This window comes from Alexandromys fortis, unplaced genomic scaffold (assembly GCF_014885135.2).
Source record: "Alexandromys fortis isolate MF-2015 unplaced genomic scaffold, M_Fortis_MF-2015_v1.1 scaffold_18, whole genome shotgun sequence".
Lineage (NCBI taxonomy): Eukaryota > Metazoa > Chordata > Mammalia > Rodentia > Cricetidae > Alexandromys > Alexandromys fortis.
The window spans coordinates 14,314,810-14,338,848 of record NW_026067897.1 but is presented as its reverse complement, the minus strand read 5'-3'; the positions used below and the strand labels follow the sequence as shown (position 1 = coordinate 14,338,848).

General features: G+C 42.6%; 1 protein-coding gene across 6 annotated transcripts in view; it reads left to right on the top strand.

Annotated features, from left to right (window-relative positions):
• Nucleotides 1–1,794: 1,794 nt before the first annotated feature.
• Nucleotides 1,795–24,039, top strand: part of Musk (muscle associated receptor tyrosine kinase) — a 72,682-nt gene continuing 50,437 nt past the window's right edge. For all 6 annotated transcript variants that reach the window (XM_050165781.1, XM_050165764.1, XM_050165754.1 and 3 more), the window contains exons 1-5: nucleotides 1,795–1,873; nucleotides 9,278–9,404; nucleotides 10,255–10,406; nucleotides 11,558–11,685; nucleotides 13,595–13,736. In XM_050165781.1, the coding sequence (XP_050021738.1) occupies nucleotides 1,795–1,873; nucleotides 9,278–9,404; nucleotides 10,255–10,406; nucleotides 11,558–11,685; nucleotides 13,595–13,736 (628 nt within the window). The remainder of the gene's footprint in view (nucleotides 1,874–9,277; nucleotides 9,405–10,254; nucleotides 10,407–11,557; nucleotides 11,686–13,594; nucleotides 13,737–24,039) is intronic.

Genomic DNA, 24,039 nt, shown 5'->3' with positions numbered 1-24,039 from the left:
AGCCAGGGTTTGCTTTTCTTGGCACCTGTGGAGAGCAGATAGCAGACTTCCACTAGATTTTCAAGTACAGGATTTCAGAAAGAGTTCACTGTCAAAGACAATGACATCCGTGCAGTGATTTGTTTCCCCCATGATCACTGCCTGGTCAAAGAATGGCATTCTATTCCTGTTATATTTTCCAGTGTTGCTCTCATTTAGATTCCTGTCAACAGCGAGTGAGGGTTCTCTTTTTTCTCCATATTCTTGCCAACACTTGTTATAAGTACTTGCTATCATTTGGGATGGGGACAGAGTGAACAGGGCAAGTGTGAGGTTAAGTTTTCACTATGCGCCTGCCTGTATCATATCATTTACTGTGTTTTTCTTTACATAGGATGTGGACACACTACATTTTAGATTGTTTCACAAAGGGGAAGTTGTGAAACTTTGCCTTCGTTGCTATGGTTTTGCAGATGTAACGGTTAATCTTCATTCTCGTCTTGATCCGACTTGTAGTCACCTAGGAGACACACCTCTGGAAATGTCTGCAAAGGTGTGCCCAGAAAGGGCAAGCAAGAAGGGAAGAGCCATCCTGAATGTGGGTGGTATCGTTTCATGGGCTGCAGCCCTGGACTAAATTCAGAGGGAGAAAGGAGAAAGCAAGCCACACGCATCCTTCGGCGTCCCTGCTTCCCGAGGATGGATGCAGTGTGACCAGGTGCCTCAAGCTTGGGTGGAGTCTATTAGAGTTCTTCCTCCTTGCAGAAAAGCGGGACTTCCCCACTATGATGGGTTACACTGCACGCTTAAAATCAGAGCAAGTCTTTTCTCCCTTAGGTTTTTGTTGTTGCTGTCGTCAGCTATTTATTTGGTCACAGCAATAAGAAAAATCATGAAGGCAGCTCCTGAACGTTACTCAGCACCTCCTTAAGATTGGATCTTACTGGAAGAGCTGGCGCAGCCTGCTTTCACACTTTTGGTAGGTGTGTTTTCATGCCCTCTCCCATGGGTTTCAGAAGAGGTCAGCCTTCTCGTCAGTTAGGGTTACTTGGGAAAAGGCAATACTAGCAGGTCTTCAAATAGGATACAGAATAAGAAGCATGGACCATAACAGATGAGGCTAGAGAGACAACCAGATACCAGCAAGTCCCCCTTCATCACAGCAGGCAGGCTTGCATGCAAGAAGTCTCTGCAGGCTTTGGGCTTAGGAGGGAATAGCTCATAATAAGATGCCCAAGGGAAAAGGTACAAGAATCTAAGGACTGTAAGAAACAGGTTAGGGTCACATCGTATTACTACAAAGGGGCACAGGGGAAGAATCTAAGGGGGTGTGGAGTGGGTAAAATCAGGAGCAGCTGGGCTGGGTTGGCTGGGAGATGGGGGGGTTCGGGAGAGAGATGGAGAGAGGGGTCAAAATTAGTTTGATCCGGATTCCTCGTTTGAGTGCAGGAGAGGTGGTGAACCCAAGGCACATTAGGAACCCCGTAGCTCAGGGAGAACTGTCGTGGCTGCAGATGGCATCTGGTATTGTCCTTCTGCCACCGTCTTAAAAGGGATTCTGCAGGGATTTTCTTTCTCTTGTTCCTCCAGCCCTCCACTTGCGTTGCTGGCCTAAATGGATCCGCCCCAGCTGGTCACGTCCATCACCACAGTCAGGTCTGAAGATTCCTGATATGCTGAGAGCCTGTGGCACTGCAGACACAAACGGTCGTTAGTGGATGGCCCTATTGTAACAAACCACGCGTTAAGATGTAAACCCCGGAGAACTGGCCTCAGTCGTCCAGAAGCAACCTTTGCTCTGAGCCTGGATTAGCCATGAGAGAGCTCGTCAACATTCCACTGTTACAGATTCTCTCCCTGGTCGCCTTCAGCGGAACCGAGAAACTTCCAAAAGGTTGGTCTGCATAATCTAGCCCTTATGAGCTTCGTGGTGACTGATTCACGCTGTGGTGTGTTTGGGTGATGGAGGGCTGGAATGTGTGGAGAAAGAGAAGAGCGTGGTTGGTTCTTCTTCGATGCTGGGTGTCTTCTAAGCTCTGCGATTACAAACAGCTTCATGTGTCCAGAGCCCTCCTTTCTAGGGAGAGGTTGCCAGGTCGAGTGTGAATTATGGCGGTCTGTTCTGTTTCTGTGTATGTCAAATGGTGGGGTGGTCTACTCGGGTGATGAAAACCATTCCCTGCTGGGCTTGCCAAGGCTATAATCCACCCCACTTCCAGATACCCAGAATGTTTTGCTCCTAAGCAAAAGCCATTTCTATTTTCGGTTTTAGCTTTTATCAAACTCTTAATGTGCATTTTAGCAGCTAGAAATCAGACCCAGGGAAAGACACACAGAAGGTACAAAAGCCTGGAGACATCCGATTCTCTGTGCTTTTGCTACTGCTGTTGTGATTTGGGCTTGAGAGAGATTGCACTAGCTTTTTTTTTTTTTTTCCCAGGGCTTTGGAATGCACCGGAAATAACACCACCTAAGGGGGAAAGCAACTTAAGAAAGTGACAAACACCTGTTGTAGCTCAGGCCGTCCACGGCACTGTGGTTTCTGGCCAGAGTATTATGAAAGTTAGAGTCAGGAAGCGTGGAAAATACGTGATTTGCAAAGCCGCCGGGTCTGCGCTGAAATCTTTTCAAAGCGAGGCACGAAGAAGCAGACTCAATGTCTTTAGATAGGGCTGTGGTAAGAGTCTCACCGCAGAGTTATGAAGAGTGCTGAGTTGTCGTCAGGTGAATAATTTCCCATTTTGACCAGGTTGCCTAAACACCGAAAAAGTTTATCTTGAATAATTAGTGAAGGTGATGTTTGTATGTACATGGAAAATACATCCTCAGGTTTGTAGTTCATCTACATTTCAGGAGGCAACAGATCAAGGATCCCTTATAAGTAACAGACAGCATTCGCTCCAAACAATCTGATTACATGGATTTATTTTCTTGTTTATTTACTTGTTTCTCTTTCTCCATTTTACTCGGGCAAAGTGGTTGACATCTTCTACCAAATCGTTTACATCACGATGGCACTTTTAGGCACTTTTAGATAAAAAAGAATCCAGACCTTTTAAAAATAGCTAATAATAGCCAGAAGGACTTAACATTGGCTTCGGGTCATCCTAATACTTCCTGGTCAGATCACGGATGTCCGGTAGAACAGCACCTAACTGTTCGGACCTATGGCTCCTAATAGAACTTACTCGTTTTAATCTATACCAAGTAGTTACCCATAAGCGAGGAGGATGCAGTTAAACCCTAGCTTGTATAGAGGGCAGCTGCTTTGAAGTTCTAAATCAAACCTGGGTGCCCCAAACAATCACAACGAAACCCCACAAACACCTCTGTATTTGTATATGAACTTAGATTCTGGAGAAAAATGCCTTGATTTTTAGGCCCCAGTCATCCTAAACCTTCATTCAAACGCACACGATCACCTCTGTTATGCAAACTTCAGAATCATGGCACAGGGTAGCAATACCAGGTATTGCAGCCTTGAAAGAAAACCGTCAGAACATCCATCCGATGTTTTTTTTTTTTTCAGTGTGTTTGTTGAAATTTTTAAAGTTTAAACAATAGTTTTCTTCACCTACTCTGTTTATTAGGAAAAATAGAAACTAGCACTGGGCTCACGTTGGGTGGTTCACACCACCCCTAACTGATTAGACATCCGTTCGATGTACCAGATGACTTCTGAAAGCCAATAACGTCACGGGACATGAAAGCTTTAGGATTTTATTGTTAAAATATGTGGCGTAGTTTGAGAGAGAAGAGTCGTTTGAATGAAGTGCTCTCTTATTTACCAGTGAAAAATGATGAAGCTGTCCTGGCTAAACTTGCTCACGGCACTTCCGGCGGAAGAGAGTAGGGAGCAGTCTGTTGGAGGGTTTGCTTGTCCAGACTGAGATCAAGGGACCTCCACAGTGAGGTATCACAAAAGAAACAGTTCTGTTCAGTGTAGCGGACAGGTTTAGAGCGAACGGACTTAAAACAGGGCTGTTCAAGGTGTGAATAGTCAGAGGACTATTGAGAGGAATCGTGAGTCTCTCTGCACCCTGTTTTCTTCATAAGATTATTTGGCTTTGTAGATTTATAGTTTATTATTTTAGCTTTAAATTAATTGAAATGCTTAACATTCCGATGCCGAAAGGAAGTCATGATTTTCTAGGTCATTTCAACTCGTGACTTTTCTTTTTTTTTTAAAAAAAATGAGTTTCATTTCCTCACCTCAAGTAGGAAACTTCTAGAAATCATCATCTATGAAAACAGCCAAAGTTTAGTTGCATTTGCTCAGCCACAGGTTTTAAGAGCACCCTCTGATTTATCAGGGTGTATTAAGCACAAGGTGGGGCATTCTAAAAATTCCAAAAGAGCACAAGATTCACGTTGGTAGAATTGGAATGATTAAACATTCACAAGGATTTCCTCACAAAACCCCGCCTTCCAAATGACCCATTTACAGCCAAACCTACAGGGTTGAATGTCTAAGTAATTTCTCTTTAGGTAAAGCGGAGAAGCCCTGTCTTTTAAATCACGTGTGTGCGGGGACAGGGTTCGCAGATCGCACTTATGAGTCAGTCAGAGCTGATGCAGCTGTCGTGCACTCCTTCCAGGACAGCAAGTCCTGGGTGAGTGTTTCATACTGACACTCATGGTCACTTACTCATCCTATGTGTGGGAAAAACACTTGCTTTACATCATGGCTCTTATGGGGCCGGGGGGGGGGGGCGGGGAGAAGAGAGGAAATTTCATAATATCTCTAAAGGTGAAGTAGGACTTGAGGCCACGGAGGAGGGATGACGTGGCCCTCCCTGGACTTGTCCATTCGGGAAGATGACTGAAGAACACAGGCCCAGCAGAGCAGGCAGACAGCCTGGTAAGGCTGCAGACAGCAGTTTAAGAGTGATTCTGACCTGGACAGTTGTCTCCCTGTGTCTGCAAATGCTGTGTGAACACAGGAGTAGTAGGGCAGGTATTCTAGTAATTTAGGATCAGCGCTTTTCAGGGCCATTCAGCTGAAGATCTGGCGGGCACAGAACCTGGGGTTATGTGAGAAAGACCAGCTACTAGAGGTCAGAAAACGAAGAGTGTGAAGCAAAGATACGGAAGGCTTGAACAGGTGTCACAATCAATTCCCCCTTTCCTGACCCCAGCATCTTGCTGCAAATCTCTAAAGAAAGCACGTAGTCTCTGACTTGGTTTCCTTGCGGACATCTTGGACTGGTCCATCGTCCAGGGTCACACTAAGGACTACTCATGGTGGCTATGAGGGCAATATGTGGCATGCTTTACTTGGGTCCTTGCAGGAGGCAGCTTAACCCAACGGAACACCTCCAAGGGATGCAAATTCAGATATTCTGGAAGTCTACACAGAACTCCCGTGAAAGTCTATCCCAGATGGGAAGAGTCTTCGAGGAATTAATGACATAGCCTTCAAAATGGCTGAGAGTCATTCTAGGCTAATTTTACATGTTACAAAAATGTTCTTTTCACTGCAATTAGAAATTTCACAGCTATTAGGATATGTCACATAACCATCAATACCTGTTATTCTCTTTGGAGAATCTGAAAAGTTCCCCAAACCAAAGTGTTTTCTTAAACTGAAAGAAAGAATTAATGCTGTATTGATAATAATTAGAAAAACATGATTTTAAGGTCTCAGCACCAATCTTTTTTCTTTCTTTCTTTCTTTCTTTCTTTCTTTCTTTCTTTCTTTCTTTCTTTCTTTCTTTCTTCTTCTTCTTCCTCCTCCTCCTCCTCCTCCTTCTCCTCCTCTTCCTCCTCCTCCTCCTCCTTCTTCTTTTTCTTCCTCCTCCTCCTCTTCTTCCTCTTCCTCTGCTTCTTTCTCCTCTCCTCCTCCTTCTGTTTTTTTTTTTTTTTTTTTTTTGAGACAGGACTCTGTATAGTCCTGGCTGTTTCTAGAACTCACTTTGTAGACCATACTGTCCTTGAACTTAGAGATCTGCTTGCCTCTACCTTCCTTTTGTGCTGGGATTAAAGGCCTGACCTCCCAGTTGCCAATTTTCTTTTTGAAAAAATGCACCTGGCTTCTTTTGCATTTGGGTATGTTCATTAATAACGGTTCAGCCAGAGGTTAGTGTGTCAGTGCCATCTTCCAAAGCCCCTAAAAGACAGAGGAGGGTAGTATCAAGCCCCCCTCATCAACGCTAGAGTTCATTCAAGTCAGGTTTACTGTGGATCCGAAAAGCGCTGCGTTCATCCTCACGTGTTTGCTGTCCGTGTGGTTTTTGGATCGTGAGAAAAGACAGAGGTTCCGTTTACACAGGCTCTGGCTGGGATGAAAGCTGGGCGAGGAGGAGAGCAAACAGGAAGCGGCCCGCTGAGTCAACCATGCCCTTTGGTACAGCTATGTGATGGTGTCAGTGAACACTTCAAAGGGAATTTGGAAAGCTTTGGAAGGTGGGCAAAATAGATCTGAAAAAATACACTCTGCTCATAGAAATTAATATTGATGTAAAGTTCCCACTTTCTCTGCATATAAGACACAGTTCATCCTAGAGTTCAGAGATAGGCGTGCGCTCTCTCCCTCTCACACAGTGTATGTGTGTATGTAGTGTGTGTGTGTGTGTGCCTTCATGTGTCTGTGCAGGTATGCACAAGCCAAGGCATGTATGTGGAGATTTCTCACTTGCCACTCTATAAGGCAGGTTAGCTGGCCTGCCGACTGCCAGAGATCCCTGTCTCCCACCTCCCATCTTCTCATAAGAGCACTGGGATTGCAGACATGCCTGGTCCGGTGCTCAACTGTGTGTGTGTGTGTGTGCTCTGGAGATCCGAACTCAAGTCCTCATGATTCCACACCAGGGACTTTACTCACCGAGCCATCTCTCCAGTCCCAAGACACGAGGCCTCTAAGCCAACCTTAACCCTGAAGCTCATCTCTATCACTTCCTATTTTTGGGGATGGTTACAAAAATGATTTAACTATCCTTAGTCCTTGTCTAGTTTGCAAATACTTAATTGCATTTAACTCATTTTTTTTGATAAAATAATAAAGATGAAGTCTGAGATGGAACACGTAGAACAATTTTAGGTACTGATATTACTAAAACCAGACTCAGACCGTGCTCCAAGACTGTCTGATCACTGGGCACTATGGGAAGATGCGAACATGATTCTGCTCCAAGTGACACTTTGTGCATTTCTCTGTATCTCAGAGTTTCCAGATTTTGCCGGTTGTATCTCACTTCTTTGATCTCAACTGGCCTCAGCTGAGTGTGCATCACTGTCATCCCTGCATTTCTGTGTCTGTGTGGCGTGAAAGAAACTGACAGATAAAGTTTATTTTTAAAATAAAAAATAACACACCGTCATTAAGATTTACTTTGAAAAGGGCAAAGTGGACAAACAAGACAGAAAAGGCTACATCTGCTTCCAAGACTGTTGACGCCACGTGTTTTCTTCCGTGTTGCTCAGCTGCCTGACCTGTTTCCCTCTCATGAAACCCTGAGCACCTTTTATTAGAGCTGCCTTTCAAGGCGCCAGTTTGCAATAATCTCGTCCTGTCTGTTTATTAATCAGTATTCTGAAACATATTTAGCATCCAGTTTTCTGAGAACAAAATAAAGCAAAACAAAACGACTCCACTGATTTGTCCTGCTTCTGCAGTGAAAAGATCCTAAAACCACATCCAGTCTCAAAGAACCAACAAATCCTGGAGGCAGTCAAGAATCTGCATGCATAGTACCATTGTAGGCCATTTTCACCCTCAAAGTAACCCAAGAACATAGATACAGTGTAGCTAAAAAGCAATGGATGGATTTCGAGCTGTATCTTTCTCAGCTTCTTTTCACCTTATTTTTTGAGATGTGCTAAATGTTTAGCTCACTGATTAGCTAGACCAGCTCTCCAATAGGCCTCAGGGACCCTTGTCCCTGCCTCCGTAAGGCTGGGATCACAGGCTTGTGCTCCTGTATCCAGTTGCTTCAAATAGGTCCTAGGGGACTAAACTCAAGCCTTCTTTGCAGCCTAGAAGTGATTGATTTTAAGCATTAAGTATTAATAGACCTTAACCATAAATTTATGCAATTTAGTGGATCAATAATGGCTACTTAGCAACTATTAGCAATATTCCTGGTAAAATAAAAAAAAAAAAACCAATTCATTTCTGCCAGGGCAAAGCAGCTCCAGGAGACCACAGCAAGAAGGCAAAAACCGCCTGTGCCCTCACCTCACTTTATTCCATTTGTTTAGCTGAGCGCAATTCATCTGCTTCATGATCCGAGTCATCTAATTTCCTATGTATGACCACTCACTTGCGATGGATTCTAGAGTGTCAATAATGACTTAATTTTTTTGTGGGGCTGGAGAGATGGCTCAGCAGTAAAAGAGCACTTGCCGCTCTTCTAGAGCACCTGAGCTCTGTCTCCAGGACCTTGTTGGGAGGCTCAGCATCACCTGTAATCCAGCTCCAAAGGACTCGACACCTTCCTTCCCACCCACTCCCATTTTTGCTCTGTAGGTTTGTGAATTGCACATGCTTTAGGAATAGGATCTTATACCATGATCCTCTGTGACTATTTTCATACACTTTGATTTTTGTTTCCGTGTTACTCCATGTCATAGAATATAACACTTCCTTATTTCCATTTCCAAATAATATTCTGTCATATATTTATGTTAATTTTGTTTAACCATCCATTGGTGGGAACTTAGGCTTCTTCCATCTTTTGCTATTATGAGTTTGTGCTGCTGTGAGTAGAGATGTGGAAATATTTGAGTATCTGAGTCTTTCTGTTTTCTTGACTTTGTCCCTGGAAGAGGCATTGTTGATCATGAGTCTCTTTTGGGTTCTTTCTGTGGAACCTCCATATTCTTTTCCCCAGTGACAACCATTTTAATTCCTACCCACAATACACAGGGTTCTAATCCATCATCATTCCCTCTAACATTTGCTATTTTTCTTTATCTTTATAGTCCCCCCAACGAGTATAGTTTTAATTTACATTTTCATTTTTTTTAAATGTTTGCTTGTTGTATATTTGTGTGTGGCTCGGTGAATGTTTTCACATCTGCACAAAGATGTGGTGGGGTCAGAGGCTGACATGAGGGGTCCCCCTTGGTTGTTCTCTGCTCTATTTACTGACAGCAGGATCTCATGCTGGCTCAGCTAGTCTACCCAGCCAAGAATCTCCTGTCTCCTCTGGTGCATTGACTTCACAGACATGACGCCCCATGTCTAGTGGGCATTTGAACAGTAATGTTCATTCAGGTATGCCATGGCTTCTGGCTGCTAAAGGGCGAGTAATGAGTAACATTCTAGAAAGTTCTCCCTTGTTTCTGCCCTGTGTAGCTCCTGTCATCACCACGCCTCTTGAAACCGTAGATGCCTTAGTTGAAGAAGTAGCGACTTTCATGTGTGCCGTGGAATCCTACCCTCAGCCCGAGATTTCTTGGACCAGAAACAAAATCCTCATTAAGTAAGTACTCTGTCCCATCCTGCTAAGGATGCCGTCTACCTTAGAGTTCCTCACCCATGGAAATACAGCCATATTGTTGGGGACACTACAGGTCGCCTTATAGAATATACAAAGTGAAAATATACTCATTTTGTAATTGGAAGATCTGAGGTTCAGGGCAGGGCACTGATTTATCTCGCATGGGGAGTTGCCAGGTGAGAATCCTGAAGCTTAGCAGGAGCTGGGCAGCACCGCGGTATTCTAAGTCTGCGGGCATGTGTCCCAGGACACACAGAGGAGCTGAGGGGCCAGCCTGTCACCCCCTCTGTGTCCCCAAACTATGATGTCTGTTTTCTAAGAGTCTGACTTCTGTGTCACTATCATCTTTTTCTTTCGAAATGAGACAGATTCTCAAACAGTTAGCAGTCCCATTTGGCAGATAAAGGGTCTGCTTTGTCCCGCAGCACATTGGCTATCTGACCAAAAATACTCTAGAATAGTCGAGAACAAAGTATGCTGGAGGGTGCTCTAACAGGCAGCGTTGAAGCCGAATGTTCTTAGTCCATATGAGCTACTGTGAGTGAATTGTTAAATCTTGTAGCTTATAACCGAGAGAAAATTATTTCTCACAGCCTTGGAGGCTGAGGAGTTCCAAGTTCAAAGAGCCAGCAGATTCAGCATATGGTCAGGGAATGAGGATTTTACTTTATTCACAGATGGCCATCCATTTGATCCATTAAACAAAGACAAGTGTGTGTGTGTGTGTGTGTGTGCGTACGCGCACATGTATGTGTGTGCATGTGAGTGCATGTGTGTGTGTGTAATATCACACGTAGCTCACTGATCCTCCTCTCTGCTCCATGACCGGCAGACTGTTTGACACCCGCTACAGCATCCGGGAGAATGGTCAGCTTCTCACCATCCTGAGTGTGGAAGACAGTGATGATGGCATCTATTGCTGCAGCGCCAACAACGGAGTGGGAGGAGCTGTGGAGAGCTGTGGCGCCCTGCAAGTGAAGATGAGTGAGTACGGAAGGGTGTCATCTAGGACCCGAAAGTTGTCTCCGCACAGTTCGTAGCAGTCATCAAACAGAGCTCTCTGCGTGCTGAAGTTCAACCACAGCACAAGCTCAAGTACAAAATATAGGTTCTGGGGCCAACCCTTATTCCTGCCACAACCACATCTTCAAGCAATCCTTTAGTTCGCTCTCCTCTCCCGCCTTGGTTTTGGCCTTCACACTGCTCCTGATTATATTCGGGAACTTCCTTCTGAAATCATTATGCATTTTTTAAAAATTCACACACACACACACACACACATCAGAAATCTGTCCCACAAAGGCGTCTCTTGGCTCTGTATCTACAGTATCAGATCAGTAGGGATACGAGGTAGAGTAACTGCTTTTTGAGTGCTCTGAGGCATTTGAACGCCTCTGTGCTACACGTTAGAGTTAATGGCTTCTTCTCAAAGCTTCACAGAAGAGACTAAGATGAACCAATATCACCCATTTCTTCAGAAAAGTTGCTCCGAGTGCTGGCTGAAGAGACAACTTCTCTTTGTAGAATCTTGATTCTCCAAACTGTGTCAGAGTCAAAGGTGGGAACTGGACCTAGAAGCAAATGTAGACTCATATCTCGGGAGGCAGAAGTCTCAAAATTGAGGCCAGCCTCTTGGATACAGTGAGTTCTAGGTCATCCAGAGCCATGTAATGAGACCTTAACTCAGAAAAGAATAGTAATAAAGAGATGGAAACTAAACAGAAAGGAGATCATAATTCAAAATGATATGATTATAAAGTGTTTGACATCTAATGGCATAAATTGCTTAATGTTGAATCATTATGGGAACAGTTTATGCTGATAGACATTTTATTAAGTGTCATTTAAAATAAAGAGTACTAAGAAATTTCAGATCTCTAGTATGCTTCATAAAAACGAGTTTTGAAAAAAAAAAAAAGGGAATAGAGGTTTTACCAAAGCAGATCTAACCATTCTTTAAGATGGATTTCCATTTGATGTCTACTAATGACCCGTCTTAGCCTTTGTCAAACTTCGTAATTTAAATTCCCTAAGATGATCCTTGAAATGAACGCCGATAATGAACTAGAAAGCTAAAAACCCCGGTTCAATTCAGATACATTGTCTTTTTCTGTTTGACTTTCATTTCCCCACAGAACCTAAGATAACTCGCCCGCCCATTAACGTCAAAATAATCGAGGGGTTGAAAGCAGTTCTACCATGTACGACAATGGGCAACCCCAAGCCGTCCGTCTCCTGGATCAAGGGGGACAGCGCTCTCAGGGTAAGTGATTATTATATTAAGGCTCCCTTTGAAAAGATTTATATTTAACTTTTATTCATGTGTGTGTGTGTGTGTGTGTGTGTGTATGTACATGGATATGGGCATCCATGGAGGCCAGAAGAAAGTATCACATCCTTTTGAACTGGAATTGCAGATGGCACAAGCCACCCAATATGGTGGCTCCAGTCCTCTGCAAGAGGAGCATGCACGCTTCATGGCTGGGCTCTTTTTCTAGCCAGTGGAAGTCATGTTTTCAGCATAATTATCTCGGAGCATCTCATCTACACATGTTAACAAGTTTCTAGTATATGTTTTTCTCTATCTGCATCACCCAAACTTCCATTCTTGTCTTCCTAATTGCACACGCTCACTTCAGGACATTCCAGCAGGGACTGTCTTGGAGACAGAGAGATAGAAATCAGCAATATTAGAGAGGAAAAGGGGGCAGGAACCAAGCAAGGCAAGGCTTGTTGTTCTTGCTTGACTGAATCTTTATTATTATTATTATTATTAAACATAGAATGTTTGAGACTTTCGGTATAACAAAGCTGAACTAACACCCACGTTTTAAAATGGACAGTTTCTGGGATGAGAGAGATGGGGACTGGAAGGAGGAAAATGAGAAAACAAGGGTGAGAAATTAGAGCTAGGAGACTCAGAATGATAAACAGAAGCAAACATGTCTCAGTAACAAACAGGGGTTAGATTAAAGCTACATCATCTGGGTTGGAGAGAAGGTATCATGGGTCAGAACCTGACCTCGTATGTATGAGAACCTGAGCTCATATGCAGCTGCATAAAGGTGTGCCTGTAAGCCCAGCACTTTGGGAGGAGGAGACAGGCAGGTTGTGGGCCTTGCTGGCCGCCAGTCTAACTCCAAGCCCAGTGAAGATCTTGGCTCAAAGGAGCAAAGTAGAGAGCAGTAGATCAGAATATCCAAAGTCCACTTCCTGCCACATACACGCACATGGACGCACACATTTGTTCAGGCGTGTTCATATACACCATATTCATATACACTCACACACATGTGCGCACGTGCACACACACACTTATAAAAGATGCACTGTTAATTGGCTTAGCTTGTGTATTGTACCCATTCTTACTAATAAATTGTTATCCTGTACTACGATCACCTCCACGGCTTTGCCTCACCTGGAAATGAGGCTACAGACTCTGTTCCCATGTTACCAGGCCCTACACGCTCCATGGGAAATCATCCATAGCTGTCAGAATATGTCAAGTAACTGAAACAAACTGTCAATCTGACGAGCTTTGCCAACTTTAAAGGCAGTATTTACATGCCTGGTTTGCCTGTTGTTTTAAGTCCCGATGCATTTTCTCAAGAAAAAGCAAAGCTGTCTGACCCTGTGAGCCTTACTTAAGTTACAGTGAATGCAAAAAGAGAAGATACTTGTCAATCCAAACTCCAAAGAGTCATTCTAAATTTCTCAAAGGCCATGCGTTCTCCTAAGGCCACCCTAAGGGTGTATGGTGAAGTACGGTAACTGAAAACAATATATTAAATTCTTGCCTGGCTTTGTGTTTTATTCTGGGGGTGATCTCAGGACTGTGTGTATGCTAAGCACACTTTCTACCACTAAGCTACACCTCTAGCCCCAAAGAACAATGCTTTCAATGAAACAGACACAGCATGACTTATGTAAGTCACGATCAGTGTTGTGTTTTAATGAGATGAGGGTAAGAGAAAAAAAAATGGATGCAATCTCATGAGATTACTGACGTGGTTAGTTTAGATGATCTCGCATGGTCTCAGTAGTACGTTAATATGCATACGTAGGGTAGAGGCTGATATTTTGGGTGTTAAGGACAGTGATAACCCAACGAACTAAGGCAAACGTGTCTTTGCCTAAAGCTGTTTTCAAACTCATGTCCCTGTCTTTGGCAGGAAAATTCCCGCATTGCAGTTCTCGAATCGGGGAGTTTAAGGATCCATAATGTGCAAAAGGAAGACGCAGGACAGTACCGATGTGTGGCAAAAAACAGCCTGGGCACAGCTTACTCCAAACTGGTGAAGCTAGAAGTTGAGGGTAAGAGGCAGCATTCCTCACCACGGGCAGCTGGGGAGGCCGTGCTTTAGGCTGAGAAAGCTGGGATGCAGGAAGCTGTGGTTCCTAACTCTGAGGGCAAGGCTATGAAAACAGAGAAGTCAGAAAATAAATCCCTGCATAAAAGATCAGATTCTATCCATTGCCACCACTGCTGATGAGTTTGACCATTGCAGCGAACAGAATTCATAATACTGATAAAACAATATGGCACCATCGTAGTGTGTCTTTTTGGCTTGGGCAAACCTCTTATTTATAAATTTTAAGACAGTAATTTTATGTTTTAATGCACTTGGATTGATTTCTAGAGAATAGGAAGATGGAAAAAGTATTTTTCAAATAATTGCTTTACCAAAAAAACGAGGAAAATAAGAGAATGAGTCAAACACATAAAACATGATCCTAATTCTGTGAATCATGTAGCGATTAGTGCTTTGAACATAGTAATTGTTTGTGAATGCGTTTCTTTTCACTAGTCAATTCAACAAATTGGTGGGAAAAAAATCTTTACTGAGAAATCAGAATCCAAACAGATTTTAGTGATCTATTTCCTTTTCATCTGGCTTTTTACCTAAAATTTTATCACATTTGGTTTAAAAATAACAACTAGGATCCAGATGTGAGGGGAGGTGGGGAGAAACTGTAATCAAGAAGTATTATATGGGGGGAAAAACCTATCTCAACAAATGGGGCGGGGAGGGGACCGCAGGCCTGGACTATGTGAGCGCCTTAGGGGTGGAGTCCTTTCTAACGCTTCCTGTTCTGAGCCACGGAGTCAAGAGCTCTGACTTCTTTCCTTGGTAAAATCAGGTTTAAGGAACTAATAAGCAACTGATTATATCCAGCAGTCTGGCCTTGAATGTGCTTCACACACGATGGCTATAGATTTCTCTGCTTTTATTTTCCTTCTCTGTCTGATGAAATGTTGAACTAGACACACAAGCAGAAACAGTGATTAAATCAACAAAGACTTTTATGGATCCCAGATTTTTGAGCCACCTCATTCTGCTTCGGTCAAAATCTATCTTTTCCCGCAATTTCCTTTCTGACTCCGGTTTTTATTGGAGTTATTTTTATTTCCTGAGTTGCCCCATGTCCTCTCTCTCACAGCTTTAATGACCTCCTTTTCCATATCTGTCTCCAGCTGAGGCAGCATTTTTATGGTGTCATTACACCAACTGCTCATAAAATTTCCATTAGGAAATGGCAACATATATATATAATAAATATAGACATAATATATACATATATAATGTATAATATATCTTAGGTAGAAGGATGTTTTACATATATATATCTTAGCATAGTTCTCAATAAGTTAGCATAAATGAATTCCTTCTAAATTATTCAATTCTATTTAATGATTAGAGAACAATTGATATTTTTCCAGTGAAACCTAATTAACATACAACTGTGTTCAGAAGCCTACTCAGACACCCCAAATTCCTGCCTAGACCCAGGGTTGCTCTGAACGCTCTCTAGAATGGTGTAGTATGAACACTGTCCACAGCAATAGTCCCCTGTCAACCTATCAAACTCGAGCTTCCCATCTTCCCAGCTGCGGAAACAATTGTGTCAAATTGGCTCAGAGGAAGTTATCATCAATACTGATTCACTGGAGCTGTATTACACAGCTCTTTCCTGGCTCTTAGTTGTGAGTCAGTGGGATGGGATGCCACTTTCATCTTCCTAACGCTGGGAAGATCATGCTTGTTTGTCTTGATTCTTAACATATGCTTGAGGTTTCATAAAGATTCGTCATGGCTGAGAGCTCATGCTAACACTTGAAGCTTCTCTAACAGTCGGTAAGAAAATCATTTCAGCTCCTATGTCTGATCGGGTTCCTCTCCTTCTGACCAAGATACCCCCAAAATGTGGCCTGCTTTTCCTAGCACATAATAAGCCCAGCATAAATGATATCTCTCATATTTTTGTTGTCATTAAGACACAAAAAGCACAGCAAATATGTTTTGGCTTGGAAGATCCTAAAAGTTGAAGTTGATTTCCTTTCGCACAAAGAGCTGGGCATGCGCACAAGTTACAGTTCAGACAGAACCTGCTCAAGGAAGAGTCAGTTCAACCTGCAACTCACAATGCATGGAAAAGTGATAGGACAATGATTGGGAGATGCCTCAAAATACCTGCAAATGCCTGCTGGTCCTGAAGAGGTGAGGGCCAAAGACAAGGCTGGGCCATGTTTGGTTGGAGCTAAAAAATGTACGTATCCACCACTTAGTAACTTCATATTAGTTATGGCATTGCTCTTTTGAAGCAGAACGCCATACTGCTATTTGAGGCTGTTTTATGTTAACTATGGATGGACATATAACTAGTAGCCTCTAGCAAGAAAAACGATGCCAGGCATGTCACTACACTGGGTTCAGTGCACTGAGTACATCTTAGCTGCCATCGAAAATATGAAAGAAATACCCTTCCTATTGGGATGTAAAACTCTTTTTCTAAATTACCATCTTTGGGCTTGCGGGTCTAAAGTGACAGAACAAAGAGAGTCTACTTCTATTAGTTACCCTACCGTTGCTAGGACGAAACACCATGACCAAAGCAGTTCATAAAAGAAAGCATTTAATGTGGCTACAGTTTGAGCAGGTTCGAGTCCGTGATGGTGAAGCAGAGGCACGGCAGCAGGAAGAGCAGAGAGTGCCCATGCGGATTCACAAGCAGAAGGCAGAGGAGGCACACTGGGAACCAAATCTCAAAACCTAACCCTCAGTGACATGTCTCCTCCAACAAGGCCGTTCCTCTGAATTCTTCCCAAACAGTTCTAACGATTACGGACCACATATCCAAATGTACGAGCCTATGGGGACAGTCTCACTGAAGCCACCATATTGACCTTCTGTCAAAAGATACCACATGTGACATGCAGAATTCCTGATGAAACTCAAGCCGGTCCAGGATATATGTCTTTCAAAAGGGCTAGGATGTCTAGAATGCTAAAATGTACTATTGCTCTCAATGTTTCTCGTGGGGGTCCTCGTGTGCCTGTCACTCAGAGCACTTGTCAAAACAGGATGGTCCTATCCTGTGCCGTTCTAGGATCTCAAGGAACAGTGAGGGTGGCTCGTTCACAGCAGATGGCAGGATCTAAGAAACCGAGGCACACCGAATGCTCTCTCCTCTATTAAGAGACAAGACGGTTCTCTATGATATTGTCTAGAGCAGCATCAGGATGGAAGTGAAGGAAGAATCTAGAATCCTGTAAATGCAGAAAGAGAAAAAAAATGGAGAGGGGGCACAAGCTTTTCAATGAGCCTGGCATAAAGAGGTGAGGAGTCAAAACAGGGAGCGGCGAGAAAGAGTGACCGTGTTAAAATAGAATAAGAAGGGAAACTTGACCACACAGAGGAGGGGACACTGTCAAAGGAACGTGGTACTGTGGCACACACAGGGACTGCATCCAGGGTGCAGGTGGAACTACAAACTTTATACGACCACATGTCCTGTTTCTCCTGGGACAGCTCTGGGTCACACCTGTTGTCCTGGAATCATTATTAATAGAATCCCGCTTTTCCTTTCTGAAGTGTCTGGGCTTCCATGATATTTTATACAGCTGCTCTCCTTGGGGAAGAACACTTTCTTCCTTGGAGGAAGAAGGGAAATGGGGTCATTTTCCCACATGAATCTGTTAATAAGCCAGGCATATTGAATTTAAGAAGGCTCTTCTCCTGGTCTCCACTTCCTTTAGGGAGTAGGTTGTAGGTTACCCTCCGTAAGGCGGGCATGGGGTGGGGGCAGGGGCAAGGAGAGTGGAAAGATTTTTAAAATAGCTGCGGATGGGAACGATGACTCAGAAGGAAACAGGGGGTTGTGGAGCGACTTTAAGGTTTTAGCCGAGGACAGGATCATGAACACGGAACGAGGGGCGTCTTCTGCATGGCGGAGGGGCGTCTTCTGCGTGGCCAAATCAAACCTCACCCCAACGACGAGAAGTTTGATCTACTCCACAGATACACATTCAGGAAAAGTATGTTTACATTATGTTTGAAGGCAAGGCATGAGTATTGGAGTCTTGGCGGAAAGGAGAATAGGGCAAAATAAAATATTCCCTGAGAGAGTGAAGCCCTGAGTCCCAGAATCTTTATGCATGAAATTCATGTAGCTTAATATCCAAACACCGAATCGATGAGGGTGGAAACCCTGGCTTAAGTTTTATAGCTCCAGCAATAGGACAGATACAATAACATGAAAGTCTTCCTACTACAAAGGTTAGACATTCAGGATTTGCTACACGACTCACAAGGATAAAATGTAAATATCCAGACACAATAAATTATTAGAAATCGAGCAACTTGGTTTGTAAGCTCCAGAGCAGCTTCCCCATTGTCCTGAAGCAATGGGTGAGGTACCCATCTCCATTTCCCAGCCTTAAGATCCACAGAAATGAGGAGACCAGGTTTCAGGTCCCGTGAAAAGTAGAAGCACACACTAAGAGCCTTGCTTAAGACTGAGAAGCATAGTGATGCTAAGAGGGGCCAGGAAAATTCATGGGTTTGCACAAGCACACAAATTTGCATGTCTTTATCTGAATTATAACTATAAGGGAGTAAAAAAAAGTCTTCTTAGAAACAAATATTAAACACTCAGAATACAGAGGTATGATATTAAATTGTTACAGCAATGCAGTCTGGGGATCTCTGGAGAAAGAAATTAACATAAAGAGTAAGTGTGAAAAGTTTAACAAGAAAAAATATGGAAAATGGAAATGTTGAAAATAGAAATATTGAAAATGAAAGTGCCTTACACTGGGGACCCAATATTTTGATGGATGAAAACACAGTAATGGCGTATTCACAGCATGAATTGTAGCTGTGTGGGAAGAGACTCACCTGAGTGTGAGTCGGCACAATAAAAAGGGAATCAGTCAGCAGAACAACAGTAGGGGACATAAATAAATATGCTCAAAGCAGTCAAAGACACAAAAGGAGGAATAGAAAAAAAATGTATGTTTCCAAAATTCCAACCTGAGAAGACTTCTGATTCCTCATCCCCGCAGAGAAGCTGTAGGCAGTCATACTTCATGGCTGTTGGAGACAGGGAGACAACTTTCTTTTGGAGAGTGATCATCCTTCGTGGGTGACCCCACACGCATGCAAATAAGGGCATCAGTGACTGGACCCCTGGTTAAATAAGAACATAAGTAAGAAGAGGATGTGAAGTTAGGAGTGGTGATGGATTTGAGCAGGTTGTGTTCTATGCATGTCGGAAACTTTCAAAGGATGAATTAAACAGTATTTTAGGAAGATGAAAGGCAATTTTGAGTAGGGCAGTGGTGGCGCACGCCTTTAATCCTAGCACTCCGGTAGACAGAGGCAGGTGGTTCTCTGAGTTTGAGGCCAGCCTGGTCTACGGGGTGAGTTCCAGGACAGCCAGCGCTACACAGCAAAACCCTGTCTTGAAAAACCCAAAGGGGGGTGGGGGGGAGAAGAAGAAAGAAAGAAAAAAGGCAATTTTGAGAAAATGATTTTAATAAATGAGAAACTATAAGGATGAGATCGAAATCTGATGGAAGAGTAATGACAGTGGACACAAAAGAGGTCATTTACTCATTTAAGAGACCACTTAGAATTTCGACGCCAGTGCAACTAGATTTAAAATGATGGAAAAGATGAAATGGGCTTAGAGATAATGAAAACTATGATAATAGAAAAATTTTTAAAAAGCACTCTTCAAGAACATGATTGGGAATGTATCAGAAGTAACAGAAGACTTAAACCCTGAAGTAGGCCATAAACATTAAGTCCTCATCAGTCAGCAGGGTCAGCTTTATCTAGACATATCATAATAAATCAACAAAGACTAGTTGTTGCCCACATGTTGACGAAAAGACAGTTTGAGTGTAAAGAATAACACACTGAGCAATCACTTTCAATTTAGCTGATAATTTGGGATAGCTGTGTGGTGGGGGAAAAAAATCAACTGTTAAGATGTATGCAGATTTGTCTTCCCAATTTAAATTCGGACAACTTATCTAAATAAAAGTTTATAAAAGTATGAGATGCTACAAGGCTGCATATAATTAAAAATAATTATAATACATGTCAATAAAAAGGACACTATAATAAAATTCTATCCAGCCATTTAAAAAGACTGAATAAAAAAAATTTTTTTTTTGTTGTTGTTGTTTGAGACAGAGTTTCTCTGTGTACCTTTGGAGCCTGCCCTGAAACTTGCTCTATAGTCCAGGCTGGCCTTGAACTCAGGGAGATCTGCCTGTCTCTGCCTCCTGATGATGCCGGGATTAAAGGTGTGCACCACCACCGACCAGTGTGACATAGGCTTTTATGTCTAAGAATATCTGTCATATATATTCTGAGTTTCATTTTCCCCATCTCTAAAATATAGATAAAACTATCACTGACATCTTAAATTGCCATGAGCATTGGTTGATACAGGTTAATACATAGTGAACAATACACAATTATTTACAGGCTATATTATTTTTCTTCTTTAATAAGTACTTGCCCTGGAATTACCATATTCTTGAAAATATCAATTAATTACATATATAAGCCAAACATCATCCATCTCATGTTCTAAAGTACACACTGGAGTAAAAGTGTATTAGAGCTAACAGCCTGTGTGTCCCTGTATAGAACTATGTGAGAAGCTACTTGGATTATACAATTCATATAGCTCTATGCTTTTTGAACCTTTGTAAAGAGATTTTAATACGCATGTTCATGCTTTGAAAAAAGAGTATATTCCAGATATTGTGCTACTCCGCTAAGATATCATGAACCTTTCTATTCATAGACGTGATGTGTTGTTTTGCAGACGTGTTCCATGCTTTTCTAGAACAAGCTCAAGGATGGGGAAAGTTTAGTCAAAAGCCGTTGACCTAGCCTAGGGGCTGACTAGGGATTCATAGCACTTGCTTTCTGTTGAAGAATATTAAGGGTGAGAACCTGGGTGAGCAGAATAAGAAGCATGCCTGGGGAAGGAAATCAATCCACGAAGACATTTGTATGACATCTACAGAGGGAGTGAGCAGAACTTTCTAGATAGAGTAGCTGTGGGGGAGGGGGTGTCACAGAACAGGTACCTGCCTGGATTCTCTGTGCATTTGGCTCCTTTTCTTAGCGACGGGCAGAACCCTGAAAATTTTTGTTAGCATTCTCCAGTGGTCTAGAGGCTCCAGCGTGAGCACTCGGTTTGGGCTCTGACCCTTAGGAGAGCTTTCCAGCTCCATTGGCTACTAACTGATGGCAAGAAGGAAAATACCAAACAAAAGTAAGTTCCCATAGAAAAAAAAGTGCAGGGTTCTTCTAGGTGAGACCCAAGGAGGCACATTGGTTAGATCTTGTCAGGGAGTTTCTGTTGTTTTCCGAATTCCTCAGCCATCTAAACTTTAGAAAAAGGCTGTTAGTCTCATGACTGTGGCCATCCTCCTACGGACAATTGACTGATGTCTCTGGCGCCTCTGGGACAATGGATTTAGGATGGCAGGATAAAACCAGGGAAATCTACTTGACCTAGTCCATCAACCCCAAGATGCTCATTTTTTATTTGACCGTATCTTGGTCACATTGTAGAATCATTGGTTTCTTACAATCAGGGATGGTTGTTTTTATTCCTTTGCTATTAGAATTGATCCTACAGATGCTAAAGGAAGACATACCTGGACTGTGGTTTTCGGCCTTTAGCTACGGCCATTCCTTAACTATCTTTAAATATGTGAACTAATATGCAGCTATCAGACAGAGATAAGCTAAGCATGCTAGCTTATAAAGCTGTCTTCTTTCAGACTAAAATTATCCTTCTCCTTGTCAACGCTTATTTCAACTAATAAATACAGGTGCTTCCTGTAGAAGCAAGAATCCCTCTTCCCCCAGTAGAATGATGTCATATATAAAGTTCTACTCCTCAAAAAACCGTTACCCATATATTGTTTTTCTTAGTTTGAAATCAGAGATAATGACTTTCCAGTGCTGTAGAGTAGGAACATTTTTCTCAAGGGCAAGTCTTGCCCATCTAATAGGCTCTTCATTTTACTTAGATATGATTCACACCCAAAGAGTGAGCTAAAGTGTTTCCTTATATACCTGAAACTTTCCCCCGAGCACCTCTACAGCCAGGGGTAGGGGGAAGATACTTGGTGGCCCAGATATGACAGGGGCAAGTACTGATGTGAATGGCAGGGCTGGCTTTCAAAGCCATATGGTCACTGGGGAAAACTCTCAGTGCAAGACTGAATTTCTTCTCCCATTCTTTTCTTTTTTTTTTTAAAGATACCTTTTTAAAATGAGAGAGGAGAGAAAGAGAGAGAGAGAGAGAGAGAGAGAGAGAGAGAGAGAGAGAGAGAGAGAACATGTGCCTATGTATATATGTATACATCCCAGGCTTGCAGGTAACAATAGAGTTGAGAAGAGGGTGTCAGATCCCCTAGAGTTGGAGTTACAATCAATTGAGAGCTACTTGTCCTGGGTGCTAGGAACTGAACCCTGGTCCTCTGCAAGAGTAGCAAGTGCTCTGCACCCCTGAGCCATCTCTTCTGCCCCTTTGCCCCTGTTCTTAACCAGTGACACAAACCTCTTTAAAAATAAATTTAATCAATAGTAATTAATCCTACAGAACGGAACCATTTTTAGTATGATGATGGATTTTTTGTCTTGTTTTTTATGTTCATATGGGTCTTTTCATAATTGGGAACAAATACTACAATGCAAGCTTTTTAATTTGTTTTGTTTTGTTTTTGTTTTCCTTTCCTTGTGCTCTTGACCTAACCATGAATTGCAGGATTTACTTATCTGGCACTGAGTATAGATCTCATTACATCATGTAGATATCACATCCATATGAGTCCTGTTTAATGAAGAAATACTAAATGAGTGGAGAGGTCTCAAGACCCAAATTAAAATAGATGGATGCTGTAATGTGCCAAGATCCCTGGTGACTGCATTATCAGTTACGACTTGGCTCGCTTCTGGCATTTTAAGCCATGGAGAAATAAAGATTGGACTGAAAGGGAGCTGGGGCTGCCTGAGAACTCCTGGAGATCTCGTGGCGTGAAGTGACTGGATAGTTATACAAAAGAGGCAAATGAAAGCCAGAAGGGGGCTGGAAGTGGGCAAGAATGCGTACCGAATCCTTCTGTGTAGAGGGCTGCTGTATGCTTTTCTAATGTTTAGCATCTCCTGTTTCCATGAGGCTTTGAAAAGCAGCATCTTATCTCAACATGAATAGGAATGTTGGCAGCAGGGAGGGAAAGCGAGCAGTGTGGAAATTTTAAGTGGCTCCAGGACATGAGTGTCTGTTGCTAGTCTAGACACCCAAGGGCCATCAACAGTTTTCTTGCAGTCTGGAAGGCTTTGCTTGCAGCTGGCTGAGTCTATTTAGAAACTTGCCTTCTCGAGAGTTCTTGCAAACAATAAAGTAGATCCTCTGAAACTAAATAAAAAAAGATGTCTGCTTGTCTGTCTACCTACCTACCTACCTACCTACCTACCTACCTACCTATCATCCATCTATCCATCCATCCATCCATCCATACATACATACATACATACATCTACCCACCCATCCATCCATCCACCCACCCACCCATCCACCCACCCATCATCTATCTATGTCATCAATCTACTTATCTACCAACACTCCAGTCACTTGACCACCTATCATGTTTCTGAAGTTTATTTTAATAAATAAATATAATAATAAATAAATAAGTATAATAGCACTGTTTTCACAGTCTTAGACTTCAGCCCGCCTCCTCTGTTGGAGATCAGATTATATTGTTGCATCTACGAGAGTGGAAGCAATTGTGTAATGTTTATACCACATTTGACCTGCTTTTTCCTTTGTTTACGCTACAGCTCTTAATATGACAAATGCCACAGAGAGAGGTATTTAACCCCACGTGTGCTGTGTCTCAGTGGTTGCAGTTTTAATAGATGTGCAGTGGTCCTGTTCCCGACATCAGTTCTTCTTGCTTGGTGCCACTAACAGGCTTGCTTTTGCTTTCACGAGTATATCCTGCATTTTAAAATCAAACAAACAAAAGAAAAAGCTATCCGCCTCTGACATCCCTAGGGGTATCTTTGGCCAAACTAAATCTGCATGAGTTGATAGGTGCATGCTTCAAGAAGAGTCTGCCCTTCTGATCTGGACATATGTGTGGCGTCCTAGAGTTCCGTAAGACTTTGGGTGAAGAATGCTATAATTGTCCTGTAGATGTGTCACTGAAGACTCCAAGAAATAGAAGGCACATTAATAATTATGATACTGAAAAAATAACCATGTAAGTCAGAGGGATGGTTAGACCCTT